The sequence below is a fragment of the Penaeus monodon genome, unplaced genomic scaffold, assembly GCF_015228065.2.
Source record: "Penaeus monodon isolate SGIC_2016 unplaced genomic scaffold, NSTDA_Pmon_1 PmonScaffold_1784, whole genome shotgun sequence".
NCBI lineage: Eukaryota > Metazoa > Arthropoda > Malacostraca > Decapoda > Penaeidae > Penaeus > Penaeus monodon.
The window spans coordinates 1-22,616 of NW_023647306.1; the positions used below are offsets into that span (position 1 = coordinate 1).

Here is a 22,616-nt window from a genome sequence, read left to right on the forward strand (position 1 = left end):
AGAGAGAAGAGAGAGAGAGAGAAAGCGAGAGAGAGAGAATAGAGATAGAGATAGAGAGAGAGAGAGAGAGAGAGAGAGAGAGAGAGAGAGAGAGAGAGAGAGAGAGAGAGAGAGAGAGAGGGGGGAAGAGAGGGTACAGACAGACAGACAGAGACAGAAAAGGAGAATATGAATCATAGTTCAAGTAGAGAAGTGTGAATGGAGAGAGACATCAAGCTAGAGTGAAAAGAGAACTCATCACAACACACGCTAACCCAAGTCCACCCTTCCTCCTGCAGGCACTGACGAGGAGCCGGGTCTCTTGGCGTGGAAGGGCAAACTCCAGACGTCCTCTGATGGAGGCGATGACGTCATCAATACGTGTTTACGACTTACCCTTAGGAATGAGTCTTATCAAGAGGTAATTTTCATCCCCCCTTATTTTTTCTGGAATATCTACAGCGTAGTTATTATTATTATTATTTTTTGCTAAAACTATATTCCTCTGCTGTATAGGCCACGTACATGTATTATGATATATGTTTTTTTCTTCTTTCGTTACAGAGCAAAATGGATGCGTTTTATTCCTTTCTGCCCGAGATACAAAGGCCTTAGTAAGGATATATTACCAAGCTGTAGAAAGTCCAATATGAACGGAGGATCTGCTTAATGTTTTAGTGTTTTAACATAAGCACTCCATATGCATTAAATGATGCTACAGATCAGGTGTTTTCAATGTTATTATTTTGCAGTAAGTTATGGTCAATAATCCAAAATTACTGATTTCAAATTTGTTTTGTAATAGGCGGAATTCAATATTCTGTAATTTAGTGATATCATAGCTTGCTAATGGTATAGGTTGTTGATGTGACAGGTTATTTTTTTTTCTGATCTGTCTTAAGATGTTTTTTGCATACGTATTGAGGTCTGTGAATCTTACACGTTTATACTTACATTGTGATTTCTTAAGAGTATTAAAAACCGCAAAAAACTAATATTCGTTTAAGTCTGATTTAATACCTGGTATTATGTTTGATTAACTATTAGATGGTAAGTAATTGCGGTTCTCAGTTAAAACAAGTATTTGTATAAAAAGTGTTGGAAGGAAGACGAGGGGGTACGAAGAAAAAGAAGAAAATTTAAAAGGAAAAAGGGGGGAGAAGCGGAAGAGGAGGAAAGGGGGAGGGGAGGGACAAAAAAGCGATGGATGAAGAAAAAAAAAAGGGGTTAGAGGAGGAAAAGAAAGAAGGGGATGGAATAGGGGGAAAAGGGGAGGGGGGAAGGGAAAAGGGAGGGGAGGGGAGGAGGAGGAAGAGGAGGAGGAGGAGGAGGGGAAGAGGGAGGGGGAGGAGGGAGGAGGAGGAGGGGGAGGAGGAGGGGGGAGGAGGGGGAAAAAAGAAAAAGGGAAGAAGGAGGAGAAGGGGGAAAATTAAAAGGGAAAGGGTGAAAAAAAGGAGGGGGGGGGAAAAAGTGGGGGAGGATTCCTTTCAAACCCAAAATCAAACTTGGGAAAAACTTAATAATGATGTAAAAGGAGGAAGGAGGAGGATTTGGGAAAGGGAATTTTAGGGAGGAGGAAAAGGATAGGGGGGGAAAGGGAGGAGGGGGAAATAAAAAAAGACTTTAACTAATTAAATTAAATAGAACAAATTTTCAAAAGCTAGCTTCGAAAGTTTCATTAAGCCCTTCTATAAATAAAATTTAAGGGGGCCCTGATAACGAGAACCCAGGAAAACCCTTTGTTCATAAAATAAAAATTCTCCCATGACTTATATTTTTTAAAAAGAATAGGAGCGTATAAGATGGAATTTTGTTGACACAATGGAAAATTATCTGAGGGCCCGTAGAGGTTGAAAAAAACATTCAAAGCATAAAAAAATTATCTCTGCTGTTTATAGATTTTTTTATTATTTTGTTATTAAATATAGTCTTTTTTTATTTGTTTAACTGCCATCTGTTGCACGAAATTGTAACTTAAAAATTCTTGTCATAAAAAAATTTTACAGTGACTAATTCAAGTACCTCCGTTAAAAACAGTAGTTTCCAAAAAATATTGGTCCAGATAAGTCTTATGAAAGCATGTTTAGAAAAATTTTTTTAAAAGCTTCAAGATTATTGTTACGAGAAAACCTACCATAGATATATAATCATCATAATAATTTGTCTTGTTATATATTAACAAAAAACCGCCCTCAACATAACGGACATCCTCAGATAATAACGCTGAAGCTCCGAAAAGGATGTTTTTCCCACCCCTTTATAAGTATACTTTTTTTTTTTGTCCCTTTTTAAACACTGGGGACAATTTTCGTATCACAAGCCCTTTGATGTACCTAAAAACAAATGGGAGTTCCCCCAGGTGGAAGTCAACCCATTTTTTTTATACTTGTTTTAAAGAGCTGCCCCGGGTTACTTCAAATTTTTTCGTTATTATTTTTTTTCATGGACTAATTTTTTATTTTTGTAAGGAAACGTTTTTTAATGACAAATACCACTAACTTCTCTTTGAAAAAAAGAAAAAGAGAGAAAGAGATAGATAGTAGATAATAGATAGAGAGATAAAAAAAGGAGAGAGAGAGAGAGAGAGAGAAAGGAGAAGAAGAGAGAGAGGAGAGAGAGAGGAAGAAGAGAGGGGGAGGAGAGAGAATGAAAAAAGGGAAAAAGAGAGAAGATAGGTAATCGAGATAGATAATAAAAAGAAAAAGAAGAGAGAAAGAGAAAGAGATGAAACAAAAGAGGGGGAGACAGACAACAGACAACAGATAGATGATGAATCTGAGAGAGAGAGAGAGGGGGGAGAGATACAGAGAGGGGAAAAAACAACAGGAAAAAAATAAGAAAATGGAAAAGGGTAAAAAAAAAAAAGGTAAAAAAGAAATGAAGAGAATAACGAAAGAAAAAAAAAAATTTTTAAAAAAAAGGAGAAAACGATGATAAAGAGTCTCGCCACGCCTCCCCATGTTTTGCCTCTGGCTCTCCATTAAAATCTATCATCACCTTTTTTTGGGGGTGGGGTCGCTTCCAAAGGCAATACACGCAAAAATCCTTGGGAGACAGCCAAAGGGCTGAGGCCCAATCGTCACCTTTTCTCGAAAACCCCCCACGGAGCCCCCGACAGGGTGTTTGGGGGCTGCGTTTTTTCCCCGTCGGTTCATGGTCGTTTGTTGCGTGGGCCCCTCCCCCTTTTTTTTCGAGGTCGTTTTTTTTCGTCGTTCGTGGTTGCTTGTCGTTGCGTGTTTTTTTCGGTTTCGTGTTGTTTTTTGGTTGTGTGGCTGTTTGTCGATTTCGGGTTTCTGTAGGTTGCGTGGTTCTTTGTCGGTTGCGTGTTCTTTTCGGTTTCGTATTGTTTTTTGGTTGCGTGATTGTTTTTTTTGGTTGCGTTGTTTTTTGTCGGGGTTCGTGGTTGCTTTCGGGCTGATTTTTTTGTCGGTTGCGTGGTTGTTTGTGGGGTTTCGGTGTTGTTTGTCGGTTGCGTGGTTGTTTTTTAGGTTGCGTGTTTTTTTTTTGGTTTTCGTGGGGTTTCTTGTGGTTGCGCGTTTTTTTTGCGGTTTCGTGGTTTTTTGTGGTTTTCGTGGTTGTTTTCGTTGCATGTTTATCGGGTTTCGTCGTCTTTGTCGTTGCGTGGTTGTTTTTTTTGGTTGCATGGTTTTTTTTGCCCCGGTTTTTTGGGGTTGTTTTTTCAGTTGCGTGGGTTTTTTGTCGGGTTTCGTGGGTTTTTTTTCGGTTGCGTGGGCGTTTTTTCGGGTTTCGTGGTGTTGGGCGGTTTTCATGGTTGTTTGTCGGTTTTATGTTTTTTTTTTCGGTTGCATGTTTTTTGTCGTTGATGGGCGTTTTCGGTTGCATGGTTTTTTTTTCGGTTGCTTTGTTTGTCGGTTCATGTTGTTTTCATTGCATGTCTTTGTCGGTTGCGTGGTTGTTTGTTGGTTGCGTGGTTTTTTTTGTCGTTGCGTATCGTTTTTTCGTTCGTGTTGTTTTTTTCGGTTTCATGTTGTTTTTTCGTTGCATTTTTTTGCGGGTTGCTGTTGTTTTTTCGTTGCATTTTTTGGGGGCGTGGGCGTTTGTCGTTGCGTGGTCGTTTGTCGGGTTTCTTGTTTGTCGGTTGCGTGGGTTTTTTGTCGATTGCATGGTCGTTTTTCGGTTTTCGTGGTTTTTTGTTGCATGTTGTTTTTCGGGTTTCGTGGTTTTTGTCGATTGCATGTTTATCGGTTGCGTCGGGCGTTTGTCGTTGCGTGGTTGTTTTTTTGGTTGCATGGGCGTTTTTCGGTTGCGTGGTTTTTGTCGGGTTGCATTTTTTTGTCGGTTGCAGTTGTTTGTCCCATTGCATGGTCGTTTTCGGTTGCGTGGTTGTTTGTCGGTTCTGGTTGTTGTCGGTTATGTTTGTCGTTGCGTGGACGTTTGTCGTTGCGTGGTCGTTTTTCGGTTCATGTTGTTTGTCGTTGCGTGGTTGTTTGTTGGTTTTTTTGGTTGTTTTTTTGGTTTTGGGGGTTGTTTTTCGGTTGGGGTTGTTTGTTGGTTGTGTGGGTGTTTTCGATTTCGGGTTGTCTGAGTTCGTGGTTTCTTTTTCGGGTTCGTGGTTTTTTTTCGGTTGCGTGATTGTTTTTCGGTTTCGTGATTGTTTTTTTGGTTGCTGGTTTTTTGTCGGGTTTTCTGGTTGCTTGTCGGTTTCGTGATTTTTTGTCGTTGCGTGGTTTTTTGTGGGTTGCGGTTTTTGTTTGTCGGTTGCGTGGTTGTTTTTAGGTTCGTGGGTTTTTTTGTTGGTTGCTGTTCTTTTCGGTTGCGCGGTTTTTTTTTTCGTTGCGTGTTTTTTTGTAGGGTTCGTGGGTTTTTTGCGATTGCATGTTTATCGGTTTCGTCGGTCGTTTTTTCGTTGCGTGGGTGTTTTTTTTTTTGGGTTTCATGGTTTTTTTGTCGTTCGTGGTTGTTTTTTTGGTTTCGTGGTTGTTTGTCGGTTGCTGGTTGTTTTTTTGGGTTTGGGGGGGTCGTTTGTCGGTTGCTGGTTGTTGGGCGTTGCATGGTTTTTTTGTTTGCAGGGGTTTGTCGGTTGGGATTTTTTTGCGATTGCTGGTGTTTTGTCGGTTCGTGGTTTTTTGTCGATTGCATGTTTTGTTTGTCGGTTGCTGGTTGTTTGTGGTTTATGTTGTTTGTCGGGTTTCGTGGGTTTTTGTCGGTTTTTCATGTTTTATCGTTGCGTCGGGCGTTTGTCGTTGCGTGGTTTTTTTTTCGGGTTTCATGGTTGTTTGTCGGTTCGGGTTTTTTTTTTGGTTGGTGGTTGTTTGTCGGGTTTCGGGTTGTTTTTTTTGGGTTTCTGGTCGTTTGTCGGTTTTCGTGGGTTTTTGGTCGGTTTTCATGGTTGTTTTTCGTTGCATGTTTTTTTGTCCCGTTGCATGTTGTTTGTCGTTGCAGGTCTTTTTTTCGGTTTCTGGGTTGTTTGTCGGTTTTCATGTTTTTGTCGGTTGCATTTTTTTGTCGATTGCTGGTCGTTTGTCGGTTTTCGTGGTTGTTTTTTTGGTTGCGGGTTGTTTTTCGACTTGGATTTGTTTGTCGGTTTTTTGGTTTTTTTGTCGGGTTGCATGTTGTTTGTCGATTGCATTTGTTTGTCGTTGCATGTTGTTTGTCGATTGCATTTTGCGGTTTCGTGGACGTTTGCGTTGCGTGGTCGTTTTTCGGGTTCATGTTTTTTTTCTTTTTCGTGGTTTTTTTTTCGATTGCTGGTCGTTGTCGGGTTTCGTGGTTTTTTTTCGGTTTTCTGTTGTTTGTCGGTTGCGTGGGTTGTTTGCGATTGCATTTTATCGTTTTCGTCGGGCGTTTGTCGTTTCGGGGGGTTTTTTTCGGGTTTCATGGTCTTTTTCGGGGTTTCGTGGGTTTTTGTCGGGTTTCATGTTGTTTGTCGGTTTTTATGTTTTTGTCGATTGCTGGTCTTTTTTTCGGGTTTCGTGGTTTTTTTGTCGGTTGCGTGGTTGTTTGTCGTTGCATGTTTGTGGGTTTCGTGGACTTTGCGTTGCGTGGTCGTTTTTCGGTTTTTGTTTTTTGTTGTTGCGTGGTTGTTTGTCGATTGCATGGTCGTTTGTCGTTTTTCGTGGTTGTTTGTCGTTGCTGTTTTTGTCGGGTTTCGTTGTTTGTCCGGTTGCGTGGTTTTTGTCGGTTTTCGTGGGTTTTTTTTTCGGGTTTCGTGGTCGTTTGTCGGGTTTCGGGTTGTTGGGCGGGTTTCTGGGTTTTTGTCGGTTTCATTTTTGTTTGTCGGTTTTTCTGTTTTTGTCGATTGTTGGGCGTTTGTCGGTTTTTCGTGGGTTTTTTGGGTTTCGTGGTTGTTTGCGATTGCGTATCGTTTGTCGTTTTTCGTGGTTTTTTGTCGGTTTTCAATTGTTTGTTCTGTTTGTTTTTCGATTTCATGGTCGCTTGTCGGGTTGCGTGGTTGTTTGTCGGTTCTGGGTTTTTTTTCGTTGCATTTGTTTGTCGGTTGCATTTGTTTGTCGATTCATGGTCGTTTGTCGGTTGCGTGGTTGTTTGTTGGGTTTCGTGTTGTTTTTCGATTGGTAGCGTTTGTCGGTTCGTGGTTGTTTGTCGATTGCTATCGTTTGTCGGTTGCGTGGGTTTTTTTTCGATTGCATGTTTTTTTGTCGATTTCATGTTTGTCGGTTGCGTGGCGTTTTTTTCGTTGCGTGGGCGTTGTCGGTTTCATGTTTTTTGCGGGGCGTGGGTTTTTTGTCGATTGCGTCGTTTGTCGGTTGCGTGGTTGTTTGTCGGGTTTCGGGTTTTTTTTTTTTCGGTTGCGGGTTTTTTGTCGTTGCGTGGGTTGTTTTTCGTTGCGTGGTCGTTTGTCGGTTGCGTGGTTTTTTTGTCGTTCTTTTTTTGTCGGTTTCATGGTCTTTGGGCGGTTTCTTTGTTTGTCGGTTGCATGTTGTTTGTCGGTTTTTCCCTGTTGTTTGTGATTGCTGGTCGTTTGTCGGTTTTTCATGTTTTTTGCGATTGCATGGTCGTTTGTCGGTTGCGTGGTTGTTTGTTTGGGTTGCGTGGGTTTTTGTCGTTGCGAGTCGTTTGTCGGTTTGCGTGGTTTTTGTCGGTTGCATTTTTGTTTTTTCGTTGCAAATTTGTTTTGTCGGTTGCATTTTTGTTTTTTCGATTGCATGTTTGTTTTGGGGCGGTTGCGTGGGTTTTTTGTCGGGTTGCTTTGTTTGTCGGTTGCGTGGTTGTTTGTCGATTCTGTTTATCGGTTGCTCGGTCGTTTGTCGTTGCGTCGTTGTTTTTCGGTTTTCTGGTCCGTTTGTCGGTTGCGTGGGGTTTTTGTCGGTTGCAGTTGTTTTTCGGTTTCATGTTTTTTTGTCGGTTGCTTTGTTTGTCGATTGCATGGGGCTTTTGTCGGTTGCGTGGTTGTTTGTCGGTTGCGTGTTGTTTTCGGTTGCATGTTTTTTGGTTTTGCTGGACGTTTGCGGGGGGCGTTTTTTGGGGGTTTTGTTTTTTCGTTGCGTGGTTGTTTTGTTTTGGTTTTGTGGTTTTTTTTCCCGGTTTCGTGGTTGTTTTTTTGGGTTTGGTTTTTGTTTGGGTTTGTGGTGTTTTCGTTGCGGGGTTTTTCTTTTTTTTTTTTTTTTTTTTTTTTTTTTTTTTTTTTTTTTTTTTTTTTTTTTTTTTTTTTTTTTTTTTTCGGTTGCTGTTTTTTTGGTTGGTGGTTGTTTGTGTTGCTTTTTTGTTTTTGTTCGTTTGCGGGTTGCGTTTGTTTTTTGGTTGGGTGTTTTTCGTTGCGGGTTTTTTTTCGTTGCATGTTTTTTTTCGGTTGCTGTTGTTTTTTCTTTTTCGGTTGCGGTCGTTTTGTCGGTTCATGTTGTTTGCGGTTGCGTGTTGTTTGTCGGTTTCATTTTTTTCGGTTGCGTGGGTTTTTTTGTCTTTTTTCTGTTTTTTTGTCTTTTTTGAGTTTTTTTTTTTTTTTTTTTTTTTTTTTTTTTTTTTTTTTTTTTCGGTTGCGTGGTTGTTGTGTTGTGTTTTTTGTGTTGTGTTTTTTTTGGTGGGTTGTGGTTTTGGTTTTTGGTTTTTTGTTTTTTTGTTGTTTTTTTGGTTGGGTGGTTTTTTTGTTGGTTGTTTTTTTTGTCGGTTGTGTTGGTTTTTTGTTTGGTTTTGTGGGTTTGGGGTTTTTTTCGGTTTTTTCGTTTGTTTTTCGGTTGTGTTTTTTTGTGGTTGAGTTTTTGTTTTGGGTTTTTTCAGTGTTTTGTGGTTTTCGTGGTTGTTTGTCGGGGTTTCATGGTGTTTGTCGGTTGTGGTGTCGTTTTCGGGTTTGGGTGGTTTGGGGGTCGGTTTTTCGTGGTTTTTTTTTTCCCCCTGGTGGGTTGTTGTCCGTTTTTCGTTTGGGTTCTGGGTTTTTTGTCGGTTCCGTGGTTTTTTTTGTTTGGGGGGGGTTGCATTGGGGTTGTTTGTGGTTTATGGGGTTTGTTTTTTTTGGGGTTGGGGGGGTTTTGTCGGGTTTCGGGGGTTTTTTGGGCGGGTTTCTTTTTTTGTCGGGGTTTTTTTTTGGTTTGGTTGCGTGGTGTTTTTCGGTTGCGTGGTTTTTTTCGGTTTTGGGGGGTTTTTTGTTTGTTGGTTTTTTTTGCATGTTTTTTTTGTCCCCTCATGGTTTCGGGTTTTCTGGTTTTTGTTCGGTTGCGTGGGGGTTTGATTTCGGGTTTGTTTGTGGTTTTCCGTTTGGGGGTGGTGTTTGCCCCGGGTTGCATTTTGTTTGTCGGTTGCATGTGTTTGTCGGTTGATGGCGTTTGTCGTTGCGTGGGTTTTTTGTCGGTTGCATGGTTTTTGTCCCGGTTAAATTGTTTTTTCCGGTTGCTTGGGGGTTTGTGGTTGGTGTTTTTTTAAGTGGTGGTTTTTTTTGTGTTTGGGGGTTTTGTGGTTCGTGGTTTGTTTGCGGTTGGTGGTTTTTGTCGGGTTTCATGGTTTTGCGGTTTTCTTTTTGTTTGTGTTTCGGCCGGGGGGGGGCGTGGGGTTTTGCTTGCTGCGTTTTTGGGGCGGGGGAGGGGCAGGCGGCGGGCGGGGTTTTTGGTTTCGGGGGGGGCGGGGGGGGGAGGTTGCGGGGGCGATTCGGGCGGCGAGCAAAGGTTTCGGGGGGGCTGGTTTTTTGTTTTTTTGTTTGTGATTGCATGGTTGTTTTTGGGTTTTGGGTTTTTTGTTTTTTGTCGGGTTTTTTTTTTATGGGTTTTTTGGGTTTCGGTCAGTTTTTATTTTCAGTGCAGACCTTTGGGGGTTTTTTGTGGGTTTTGTGGGAAAAAAGGTTTCAACTGGTCGGCCCCCCCGCCCAGGCTGGGGCGGATGGGGGGCGAAGGTCGTTTTGGGGGGTGGGTTTTCTTTTGCGGCGTCGTGGATTTACGGGGGGGTCCCCCACCCTTCCCTTTTTGGCTTGGGGCGTTGTGTAAAAAACCCTTTTAAAAAGAATTTCATGTTTTAAAACCCCCCCCCCCCCCCAAAAACCCCCCCAAACCCCCTTTTTTATTTTTTTTTTTTTGTTTGTAGTTTGATTATTTTTGTCCAAAACCCCCCCCCAAAACCCCCCCAAAAAAAACCCCCCCCTCCCCTTTAAAATTGGGTTTGTTATTTGTTGGGTGGGGTTTGGGGGGTGGTGTGTGGTGCGTGGTTTTGCAAAAAAGGGTTACCCTTACCCGGATGGCGGTGTTTGTTCCTTGTTAAAATTTTTTTTGCAGTGGCAAAAAATTGTGGAAAAATTTTTTAAAAAAGTAACGGGAATTCGAAACAAAACTGGGGAATCCCAAAAATACCGTGTTATGGTAAATTTTTCCCTGGCAAATTTCCTTAACCCTAACACTACAAAAAAGACTTTCACGATGACCCTTGAAAATAAAAAACCATGCGAACAAAACCATCACGAAAAACCCTAGGTTTAAAATTTTTTGTCACGTAAATTCATCCGGCAACACGACATTCTGGAAAAAAGGAAAAAAGTAGAGACTGTGTAAAAAAAATACGTAGGATCTTCGAAAATTATTTTTTGTATGCCAGAGTAAAAAAAACTCAAAGACGTTCCTTTTTACTAAAAGGGTTTTTCAGCATGATAGATCTACACTCTTCCCAAATTTTATTGTATTACTAGTGCATTTTTCTTTTGTATCCAAGTAACAAAACTCAAAGACGTTCCTTTCACATGAAAGGTTTTCAGCTATTATCTAAAAACTTTACCAAAGTTTTGTATTACATAGATGACATTTTTCTTTTTTTTGGGGCAACCCCTTCAGAAAAAAGGGGAGGGCGAAAAAGTTTTTTATTGGCCGTGTCAACAAAGACTAATTGTGGATAATGGGCAAATCACTTTACTGTGATAGTAATGGGAAAATTTGTGAAAGTCCAAGAGGGGAGAAAAAAGCTTGAAAGGGAGGCTTGGGGAATATTTTCTATAAAATACTGTTATATTTTTTCATAACAAAGTAGCCTAGTCCATAAAAAAGTTTCATCATAAATTTAAATAACATACTAAAACTTTTTAGTAACCAAGATTTCAAAACGACATTGACTAATTTCTACCACAATACACTTCCCCCTGTTGGATTAAAATTTGAAAGCAGAATTCTGTTAGCAAACAAGTCACTATCTGAAATTAGAATAACAGAAAAAGAACGGGGTAAGATTTTTTCCATATATTTGTAAAACTACCGATATTTATCTTTTTTAAATATGTTCCCTTTGCCACTGCTTTTATTCTTGTCCATCCAGAACCAAATTTAAAAAGACTTCCCGCTTTTATGTTTTCCTTTCCCCTTTTAAAATTTCCCACGCCCTTCCTGTTTAATACGGGGCCCAAAACTTCTTGAAAGACTGTCCACCTTGGTTTGGGATTTTTCCGCAGCACCTTATGCCTTTATGTTTTTTTTTTTTTACAATTCGAAAAAAAATCGAAATTTAGCAAAATTTTTATTGTTTAATAAAATGCAGAAAAAGTTCGTAAGCCGCCGTACCCGCTGGACCAAGACCTTATAACTTTTTCCCCACCCCGACATCTGTCTGAAAACACCCAGTTCCAGAACATTCATGGTCTTTTTTTGGGGCCCCACTACTCTTGCATTAACTACTGGGGCCAAAACTTTTTTTTTAGTTTTATTTAAAAATATTAAGTTGTTCCTTGAAAAAAAAATGAAAAACATAAAAAAATTATCCCAGTTTACGGCAATATGTTTACTTTTGGGTTTTGGGACAAAACAATTTCGTATTCGGTTATAAAAGCTCCCAAGTGTTGTTACTACAGCAATCTCACCGATTATGGAAGGTCATTGTACGCAATGGATTCTCCACTTCCTACAAAAAAAAGAAAAAAAGAAAAGAAAAGAAAAAGGGAAAATCCGGAACCAGCCAGATAGCACACTGATCATCGTTATTATGAAAATAAAGCAATGGGGCCCCATTTAAAAAAGAGAAAAATTTTAAAAACTTTAAAGCTTTCGATACAAACCATAGACATCAAACACCGTAAAAGTTTCAAACAAATCATATATTTTTTTTTAAATAGTTCTCCATTTAATATATTGCTCCAGCTAAGTTGGTTTCTTTCATTTACATTTGATTCGAGAGATAAAAATATATATATATATATATATATATATATATATTATATTTTAATATATATAAAAAAAAAAAATATATATATATATAAAAATAATATAATTATATATATTATTATATAATATATATATATATATATAAAATGTACTCTTTCTACTTCTCTATATATACATACATTTATAGTAATTATATAATGCTTATGTATATCTTCTATCTGTCTACATTATATACATATATACATATAGCTATACATTATAATATCATATATAAAAATTAATATATATATATTATAAAATTATATATTATATATATATATGCATATATATAAATATATATTAATAATATATAATATATAAAATATTGGATATATATACATACAATATAATATATATATATATATATATATATAAAATATATATTATAAAAATATTATCATCAAGGAAGGATGTTAAAAATTACGCTTTAAACAAATGCCTAAAATGTCTCGGAAAACACGCAACGCAGCTATTCTATTTGCTGACGTTCCAGCACTATCGGAAATGGGAACCCTTCATGTTTTTCCCAAAGTGTTCTTTTGGGGATCTTTATCATTGTTTGAATGCTTTCTTCAGTAGCATGTCTATATAAGGGGTGCCCCTGACCACGCCATGATGTGGTTTTTTTCTGCTCACTCGCATGGTTAAACTATTAGTACATTTTTGCTCTTGCAAACCCACATTGAAATAGCGACCACGATACTTTATATATATATATATTTATATATATATTAATATATATATTATATATATATATATATAAAATTTATATCACATATACATACACTACTATATCCTATTTTATATACAACACACATATTACATATATATGTATGTATTTGGCCACCATCAGTCGATGTCGATTTGGCTTAATGACTGTTCTCCCTGGGCGAAGAATGGAGGATGGCCCCGATTTTAGGTCTTGGCATTATAGCGTATAAACGGGAAAACTGCCACTTTCCGTGTTGTGTCGACGCTGTGTAGGTCGCTGGGTGTCCTCCCTTTGGTGTAAAAACCAGACACCTTCCATAGATCAATCATCTAAATAACAGTTGCTCAGTTTGGGGCGCCATAAACCGATTTTAAAAAACCGTTTTTTCTTTCCCTTGCCATCGCCCCCAAAAATATTTTTTTGATATTGTCGCTCGCCTTTTTTTTTCGTTTTTGCCTCTTCCTTTTTTTTCCTTCACCACCCCGTCGCAGTTTTTCTCAATATTTTTTACTTCTCATCACAGCCAATAAACTTTAATCTCCTTTTTTTTCAAGATGCCCAAAACACCCGGTCTTCAAATTTTTTTTTTCTCACACTTTCATTCTTTTTTCTTTCTGTCCACAAAATATTATACTCTCTGTAACACCATATTTCAAAATATTCCCTTTTTTCTTGTCTATCTTTTTCCCCCCCCACCCAACCCTTTTACCGCAATTTGGGAAAATTGAGTTCAATAACCTCAGCTTTTCCAAAAAGGTAATGCTTCGGTCTTTCCTTTATTGAGAAAAACTGTGGCGTTTTTGGCAAGGCAATTCTTCTTTTTTCTCCGGGTGAATCATCATTGTATTATTTAAAAACACTCCAGAAAGGAAACTTTTTACATTTTTTCAAATCTTCATACCCTTGTTTTCTTGGCATTAAGAAAAAAACCGCCTTTTCGCTTGCTTCTCTAACTTTTCATATTTTTGTGTTTCAATGATCTGGGGGAAATTAAAAATTTATCATGGGCGTTCTTTTTGATATTTTGGTTCCTCCCCCTCTCATTTCCTTTAAAAATTCTCTAGAGCCCTCTCAAATTGCTTCAGTTTAATTAAAAACGTGCGGAGACAGATGAAACCTTGTCGTACCCTTGGTTGTTTTCGAACCTTGGGGTTTAACCCAAAAGGGGTTCTTACGTTCCCTTTTGTTTGGTCATACACGGTTTTTTATTATTTGGGGATATTTTTTTTGGAATTTCTTCGTTCCATGTTTTTCCCAAGGATACGTGATAACAGTATAAAAAGCCCTCGATTTAAATAAAATGCTTTATGGGGTCTTTCTGATGTTCTCTTTTTTTCTCAAGGGGTCTTTTTAGATTTAAATCTGGTTTCTGGTCCCTTTTTCCCCGGGCAAAAACCGCGTTCTCTGCATTTCTTCTTTTAAACTTTAACTTCATTCTTTCACCCAATAATTTTAAACCAAAATTTTGCTGCTGTGCCTTTTAATGCAATTGTCCTGTTTTTTTTGCTTGGGAGTGCGTCCCTTTTTTGGGTATGGGTAAAACTTTTTTTACCCCCGTTTTCTGGCCATCTTCTTTCATTCCTTTTTTTCGTCAGTTTGTAGAAAAAATTTTAAAACACTTTCGCCACATTCTTGATTTTGTCTGTTTTTTATTTCATCTATTCGCGGGCGCTTGTTATTTTTTAATTCTTTTTTTGGTTTTTATAACTTTTCTAGCAGTGGCGGGGTTCTCTTCGCTGTCTTGAGTCAAATTAATTTTGTGTTAGATCTTTATTCTTTTTGTATGGGGTTGGGACAATTTGTTTCCCATCTATCTTTTGACTTCTTTTCCCAAAAAAGTGTCCTCTTCATTTCTGATAGTGCCCCATTGTTTTAAAAAATTTTCGTGTAATGTTTCGTACCCCCTTGGGTAGATTTTTCTTTAGTTGTCTTTTTTAAAAGGAACATTTTAAATTCTCTGGAAATTTTCTTTAAAATTTTTTTCCCTTTTTATCTCGTGCAAAAATCTTTGAATTTTTGTATTTTGTTTTTTTTTAAAATTATTTCTTTAACTGGATTTTGATACCCTTTGATTTAGGCATTTCTTTTCAATATCACTTATGTTTCTTCAGAAACAGTGGAATTTATCTTTTTTTTTTGACGATGTTTTTTTTAAACATGCTCACGGAGTTTTTTTTCCTTCTTCCACACTCTTTGGGGTTTTTTTCATTCAAAAATTTTTTCACTGTATTCTGTAAACGTTTGGGAAGTTTTTTTAGTCGAGCTTTGAGGTGGGGTTTTTACGCTCGATCTTTTTTGGGCTTATTTAAAGTGATAGATATTTGGTGGGCATTGTTGCGGTCTGCCCGGGCTTGTCTTGGGGATTTTTATCAACTTTTTTCCCTTTCTGGTTTACACATGTTCAATTTGGTTCGGTTTTTTGTCGGTGAAAACCCGGGGGTCTTTGGGGGTGTTGGAAAAATGGGTTTTTGGGTTAAAATAGATTTTTTTACACAATTCAAAAAAATCTTTACCCTTTCATTTTTATCTCAAGCCCTTTTCCACAGGGCTTTTTTTAGTTTTTTGCCCATTTGGCTTGAAAGGGCCCCATATTCTTTTACTCTCTGTTTGGGTTGTGTCTAAAGTTTCTTGGAGGTTTATAAAATTTTTTTCCTTTTTTCCATCACTTGCCATGTTGGTTTGTCGTACTTTTAATACTAATGTTTGAGGTTTTTTCTTTATTCGACTTTTCTAACGCATCTTTATTGGCTGTACCCCAAATTTTGCATTTGGGTTTTTTCCGTGAGAACATAGCAACTCCGTGACTATAATTTTTCCCTTTTTCTTTTCCAAAAAAAAAATTCTTGTTTTCTTTGTTTTTTTAACACCCATTCTTTTCCAAATTTGGCTCACTGATTCAAATTTTCCCCTCCCTTTGATTTTCCTTACGTTCCACGTTTCCCATTTTTAATTTTCTTAATTGGACATGTTTTCTTTGTCTTCTATTTTTCCCGTGCATTTTAAAATTTTCAGCCCGGTTGCCCCCCTGAACAACGCCCCCTTTAAAACCCCCCGCGACGGGGCGTGTGATATGTTATCATTTCGTATTTAAACATTGGTGTAGGGGACGGATAAAGAAAAAATTAGTGGGGAATCCCCCCCCGGCTCCTTCTCACCGCATCTGCAAAAAACTAGGAGGACTTCTCTGCCGCTTTGAATATTTCACTGCAAAACGCAGACTATTGTTTGGGGAACCCGTAACTTAGAACCGAAGGTGTTTTCACCGATACCACTGCTTTACCGCAAACCCCGGCAAGGGACTAATAGGTGCTATTCTTGTTAAGGGGGAACCCCGGGTGCGTTTATTGTCTTCCCAAACTAATAGAGTCAATACCTGGGAAAAAAAAAAAAAAATAATGTGAGGAGGGAGCTGTTGCCCCCATGAGCGGGCTTCCCTCTCCAGACGCGATGGATCCAAAGTCCGGCTAGACCGTACTTTGGGGACCAGCGGCATCGCGGGGTTGCCAAAACGAGGTCGCAACGGCAATGAAACTCCTTTAGGTTGGGATTCACGCTTAAAAAAAATAAACCACGCCTTGTGGCATTTTTAAAAGAAAGGCCTCGGGATCAACCTAGGAAAAATTGGGAGCCGGGGGTCCCCCTTTTGACAATCCTGCCGACGGGGGCCGCTGGTGCCAAAACCTAAACGGCCTTGCCGTTCCTTTGGTCCCCACTGCGTTGAGAAGGGAGCTGCTGCAATGGTAAAAAACTTGTTTTCCCCACATTCTTTCGCCGGGGATTACTGGGTGGGGAGAGACAATAAGCCCTAAAGGGGGACATCGAATGATGGACCTTCGATATATATATATTATATATATTATAATATATTATATATATTATAATATATTATATCTGCGTGTTGTGTGTGTGTGTGTGTGTGTGTGTGTGTGGGGTTTTGTGTTGTGTGTGTTTTGTGTGTGTGTGTTGTGGTGTGTAGACACACATGCAACACTACGGATTTGCAATTTGGACTTCTTTTTAAACGATATTGGTGCCCGCACTGCCTTGTGTTCAACCCGTGTATTCAAAACCAAAGGGTTTTACCCCATACTAAACAATCCCGCCTTGTGGCATCTCTCGTATAAATGAAAAAAGGGTTCGGGAGTCAAACCCCAGGAAAAAACCGGCCGAAGGCGTTCATTTTCGCTTGCGACCTCGTTCTGGCAAATCCTCCCCACACAAATACTACATTATACTACATAATATATATTATATATATATAATATATATATATATATATATAATTTTTTAAAATCAAATATCGTATATATATTATAATGTATGTTGTATGTAAAAGTATTATGTATGTTGTTTTATGTTGTAGTGTGTATTATTGTGTGTGTGTGTTGTTTGGGGGCATATATAAAACAATAGCATTGTATATTTTAATATAACTATACGTGTGCGTGTGTGTGTGTGGTCTCTACTAGAATTTAGCAAATCAAAATATACATTACAAATTTACCCCTGTTAATATGCCGAACTTAGAACTTTTCGACCTCTCATTTAAAACAGTGAATTCTCTGAAGAAACTTTTTTGGTTTAAAACGGGCTCATTTCCTAATTTCATCCTTTTGAAGACCCTCATCTATGTCGTCAAAATTAACATAGAGCACCCCATGCCCGACTCAAATGGTGGGAACATGGGGACCTCTGGCGTCCTTTCTTCTCACCTGGGGAAAACGACAGCTTTTAGTATGTCGAAAAACGTGACAAAAAAGAAATGGCTCATATATAAAAAAAAACGTGTTTCGGAAAATTTTTCCCAAAATTTGGCCCTAGATGAGTACAGTGTAATTTTACTTCGGGTTTACGGCTGTTTCCTTTTACAAAAAATCGTTGGTTGTAATTGGGGATTTGCCGGGCTCCCACAGAAACATGAAATGAGCCAGGGTCCTACTCTTACACAATGTCAACCAAAAAATCTCCCCTGTCTGTCGTCTGTCTGTCTGTCGCTGTCTCTCTTCTCTCTCTCTCTCTCCTCTATCTACTATCTATTTTTCTATCTATCTTCTTCTACACACAAAACACACACCCACAACACACACCCACACCACACACCCACAACACCCACACACACCCCAAACACCACACACCACACACACACACACACACCACACACACATCACACACATAAACCACCAAAACACACACCAAAAACACACCCACACACACCCCACACACCACCACACCACACACACACACCCACCACACAACCAACACCACCATATATAAATAAGTGAATACATATATTATGTATTATTTTGTATGTATGTAGTATGTTGTAGGGAGGGAGGGAGGTATGTGTGTACGTACGTCGTATGTATGTTTTGTGTTCTATGAAAGTATCAAGCTAAAGGGACGTGAATGGTTAATATTTATATTAAAACCCAAAAAAAGTGCTGACTCTAAAGGGCTTTACCCTATGGTAAAGTTTGTGGCGAAAATGGTAAAAAAGAGTTACCATTAGGGTAAAATGGAGGGAAAAGGGGATGGAAAGGAGGAGGAAATGGGAAGAAGAAAAACCCTGCGAATAGTTGAGGCGAGGCTGAGTCCCAGGCAGGGTGATCCCTACATGGCCCTCAGTCTCCGTCTCCTTACCCCCCCCCCCTCCCACGGCAACAACACGCATGGACTGGAGGCGGGACAGTGTAAGAAAAAAGTCGTCTTACCACAAGTCTTTTCGTCCAGTAGGGCAATGTTGAAGATCACGACGATGAGGGGGATGAGGAACCTCCCGACGAGAAGGATCTGAGTTTAAGGGAAGGGGAGGTGTCGGCCTCGACTTGTCTCTTGGTATTTTGGATCTGGAGCAAAAAGAAAACAATCGTAGTGAGGTTGTTAGTAAATGCGAATTTGTTAAGTTATAATTAATAACATTTTTGTGACAAACATAGAGCCCAATTTTTAAATGCCCACGCTGTTTCTCAGCCAAAAAAAAAAAAAAATTATTAGAGCATATCCAAAAGATATCTTTGCATATCTTATCAAAGCTATATACGCAAGTACCTGTTTCACATTTGCTGACCTGGAAGTACTATGTATGGTAAAAAGATATAATACTACTATGAAAAAACAGTTTTCATCATGCTAACAGCGTCAGATTATATAATATAATTGCAAGTTCTACTGTATATTGCATAGATAACTAGGGAAATACAGAACTTCCTGTACAAGAAATACCTAGCTACGGCGTACATGGAAAAAATCCAATCTCTTCACCCTGCATATCTTATTTTTTCGCTTAAATGCAACAACATTCTCCAGCGAAGAAAACTCACATGGTTTGGATGAAGACGACGATGAAGATTGATGAGGATGGAGAAGAAACGCCACACATCAACGCATCTTGAAGTAGGACGTCTGGCAAGGCGTTTCGAGTCTGTTAGAGGGAAGGATCTGAGCCCTTATGTCGTTATCGAATAAGTATCAACTCGCTTCAAACACACAGCATAGGACCTCAGACACAAACATAATGCTTCTTTTTTCCCTCCTTTCCTCTCTCTCTTCTCTCCTCTCTCTCTCTCAGGTCTCTCTCTCTCTCTCTCTATATATATATATATTATATATATATTATATATATAAATATCATATATATAATATATATATATATATATATATATACATATGTACATATATTAATACATATAACTTATATATAATATATATATTATATATATATATTAATATATATATATATATATATATATATATATATTATATATATATATATATACACATACTAGACATAATATCAAAATCATAAACCGCCTGCCTCCAGTAACCTTTTCCCCAGCGAAACAATGGCAAGGCCGCCTCCCGCACCTCACCAAACCCAACCTGATGACAAGGAGGACAGAACGCGCAGGCCGTTATTGCGACGTGATGGCGGGCTGGAAGATGACTGGGTTTGAAGTATAAGGTGCTTGTAGGCGATGAGGATGAGGAGGTCGTGGGGATGTATGAGCGTCAAGAGGTAGAATTCGTACCGGCGTGAGAAGCGGACGTAAGACATGACCGCGGAGAAGTCGCCGTCTGTTCCCTTTCCACACTAGACGTTTACCTGGAAAAGTGAAGGTGAATGAAGGTTATTTTTAAAAAAGCGTTATGTATCTTTTCTTATAAGAGAATAAAGAAAAAAGAGTCATGAGAGTTTGACAATGCTAGTGGTAAATGGAAATGGCTTGCTCTTGCAGTGTTTCCAGATATGAAGATACCAATGGTGCTAACTTCAGTATCCGGTGCCTCCCGCGATTTCATTATACCAAATTCCTGCAAAGCCTAACCAGTGTTCCCAGAGATGCTTTTTTATTTTCTTATCTCGGCCAACTCTCATAACTACGGTCTCCTGCAACGATACATACTCAGTCGCTGCATTGTCAAAATCCTCAGTATCATAAGATTAACATCAAACATAATACAAAACACACCCCTTTGTAATTTACAAAAATATTCTATTCGATCGCAAAAGATTTCTATTAGAGTCAAATCCGGACTTTGTACTACACACGGATTGTGTATTCGATGAGTCCTTCTGCCCGGTGTAGAGGGCCCTGGAAGCCGTCAAGACGCAAGGTAAGGCGCCGACGCGGAGACCTCGTAAACCGCAGAGAACACACCCTGCCAGAAAAAAAATGGAGCAAATAGATAGACAGACGATACGTAATTAATGATAGATAAAAATATTATGTGGGTATATAATCTATAAAGTGCATGGATTAATAATAGTTGTAGATAACATAAAAAAATAAATGTGATTGTTTAGAATGTTTACGGTGTGGTTTCATCGGATGATATCATCTTGTGTGGAAGAAGGAAAGAAAAAATGAAATTAAGAAGTCGGCAAATGAAGTAAAAGAAGAACACGAAAAAAGAGCAAGAACACGAGAAAGACGAAGGAAGAAAAAGACGCAAAAGAAAAGAAAAGAAAATAATCGGGAGATGGCGACAAAAAAAAAGAAAAAGAAAAAGAAAGAAAAAGAAAATGAAAAATGAAATAGAAATGAAAATGAAATGAAATGGAAAATTTGAAAAGGTAAAGGAAAAAACAAAACCAGAAAGTTAAAAAGAACAAAAACAAAGAAAACAGAAAAAGAAAAAGAGAGGGAGAACAAAAAACGAGAACAGAAAAAGAGTGAAAAAAATATAGAGAATAAAAAAAGAAAGAAAAGAAAATAAAAGAAACGAAAAGAAAAGAAAAGAAAGATAAAACGCAGACAATGGGAGAAAATGGAGTTCCATTCCCACCTGAGAATCAATAGGAACATCAGGTCGATTTCGCAGGTGTAGGTCACGTGGTACAGCTGACTCATCTGCAAGGCTGTTTCTCTTCTTCCCGGAGAGATATTAACTGCGGGCAAAGCGAGGTCAGACGGTGGCGTCCAAGTAGTCGGGAATATTTTTGAATTTAGTCCGGTCCTGTATGAAACATTTTGGCATGCTATGTGCGTTTGTTTAGCAATGCATACTTGTTAAGAGAGTATTTCTGCTTTGTCTCCGAAGACATTGAATCACATATGTTTTGACAGATTTTAAAGTATGAGGATTAAAGTAAGAAATCTATAAATAGATAAGGTTTACCTATCAACCTTTGCACCAGAGAAATGTATTTATTTAAGGGTAACTACACATATATTAATTGTTTATGCTTTCCGGGTATAAGCAGGGCGAAATCATAAGGAACTGTGCATGAGTCCATACATAACACCTATAGAACTCTTGATTCTGAATATTAGATATTACTGAAATTACGCCTAACATCATAGAAAGTAAGTATCTACCTTCCGATAGAACGTAACATAATTAGACACTTTTCTCTATAGCATTTTTCTTCGCAAACTAATAAACTAAAATAAGGGCAGTAAATAGATATAAAACTCAAACATTATAGTGTTCCATGAACGTACTCTCCAGCGGCGAGAAAAATGACCGCGAACATCGAAGCGACGAAACCATAGGACGGAATTGGTCCTCGGACGACGTAAAGGGTAAGCAAATGAGCCAATGGAATTGCACTTGGCCGTCACGTGACAGCGACCCTCCGACCAGTCTATTAGAGCCAATAAGATTCGTAATAGTAATCACGTGACAATAGAACTGAACCCAGGGAACGTCAGTTGCGTTTCCTCATGGTTAGGGCAGCTACGATGATGAATTTGACGACTCGGGGAGCTTGGTCATTGCGATTTATTGTCAAGATGAAGTATCGGTGCAAGTTCCCAGATATTTTTCCGGCTCACCTGCGAGATATGCAGTTAAGATTTTTCAGGGTGGTAGCCCCCCTGAGAGGGGGGGTTAGGGGGCGACCGCCCCTTAATTACTGCACTATTCAATATCTAAATTAATAAAGAGATTTACTTCGATCATTCATTTTTACCCCGGCAACCGATATCGTAGTTGTCTTCATTTTCAAGGAATGGGTGCTAGAAACACGACAGAGCTTAAGAAAACGTAATTTGCAACCAGAAATCGGTGTTAGGCGTCAGTTCCCAAATTTACCGAATATTAAATGATGCCTCAAACTGTGGAAAACTGTGCAGTATAAAAATTTATTTCCTATGAGAAACCTTTTGTTGCACAATCATTTTTTTGTTACGCACAAGTTCATAACTGTGAACATAAAGAGCTTGCCATACCTTCCCCTGGCAGGTAAGGCGGCCCCCCGGGCGAGGAAGGACTCTCCCTCAAACAACGCGAGCGTGGAGCCGATCCAGGTTGTTAAAGACGTTGCCCGGGCCGTTCTGAAGTGCAACTCTCGGAGTCCAGATATCGGCCACTTCCTGCAGAGAAGGCTTGTTGAGGCTGCGATCCTCCTTGAGGTTCAAGTAATTCAGGCCGGACGTCCTTCCACTGCCGAAGAGCGCTTGAACGTCGCTGTCCATTGACAGGTCCTGCGTGACGATAGACGGGAATGGCGATGAGCTGGAATCCCTACCTTGACGTCGCAGGGGATTTTCCTTCTGTGGGGAGGGGGGCGGGATGTTGGTGTTGTACCCGGGCGGGATGTCCGACCACGGAGCACAGGGATTCGTCACTCTCATCTGGGCATCGATGCGTAAGTTACACTCAGTGACGGTCGATGCAGTTACCGTCAGCACAGGTAATTCTCCCTTGCGCAGACTGATAGCGTGAGAGGAATCTCGGTTCCCGTTTTGCATCCCTTGTGGCACACATCACCGCCCAGCGTCCCCATTGGCGTGTGCCGAACGTATACATCCCTTCCCTTGATGGGTGTTCCATGTGGCTCTAACCCCTCCTCCTGCAGGAGAAAGAGCTACTGTATTGCGATGTATGTATGTATGTATGTATGTATG

At 39.2% G+C, this 22,616-nt stretch overlaps 1 protein-coding gene across 1 annotated transcript; it reads right to left on the bottom strand.

Annotated features, from left to right (window-relative positions):
- Positions 1-1,922: 1,922 nt before the first annotated feature.
- Positions 1,923-7,927, bottom strand: LOC119569673 (the record flags this gene model as incomplete). The annotated part of the gene is made up of 3 exons (XM_037917734.1): positions 1,923-1,933; positions 5,364-5,439; positions 7,877-7,927. Coding segments are annotated over 3 exons (138 nt in total), but the record flags the coding sequence as incomplete, so codon positions are not given.
- Between the last annotated feature and the right edge of the window lie 14,689 nt (positions 7,928-22,616).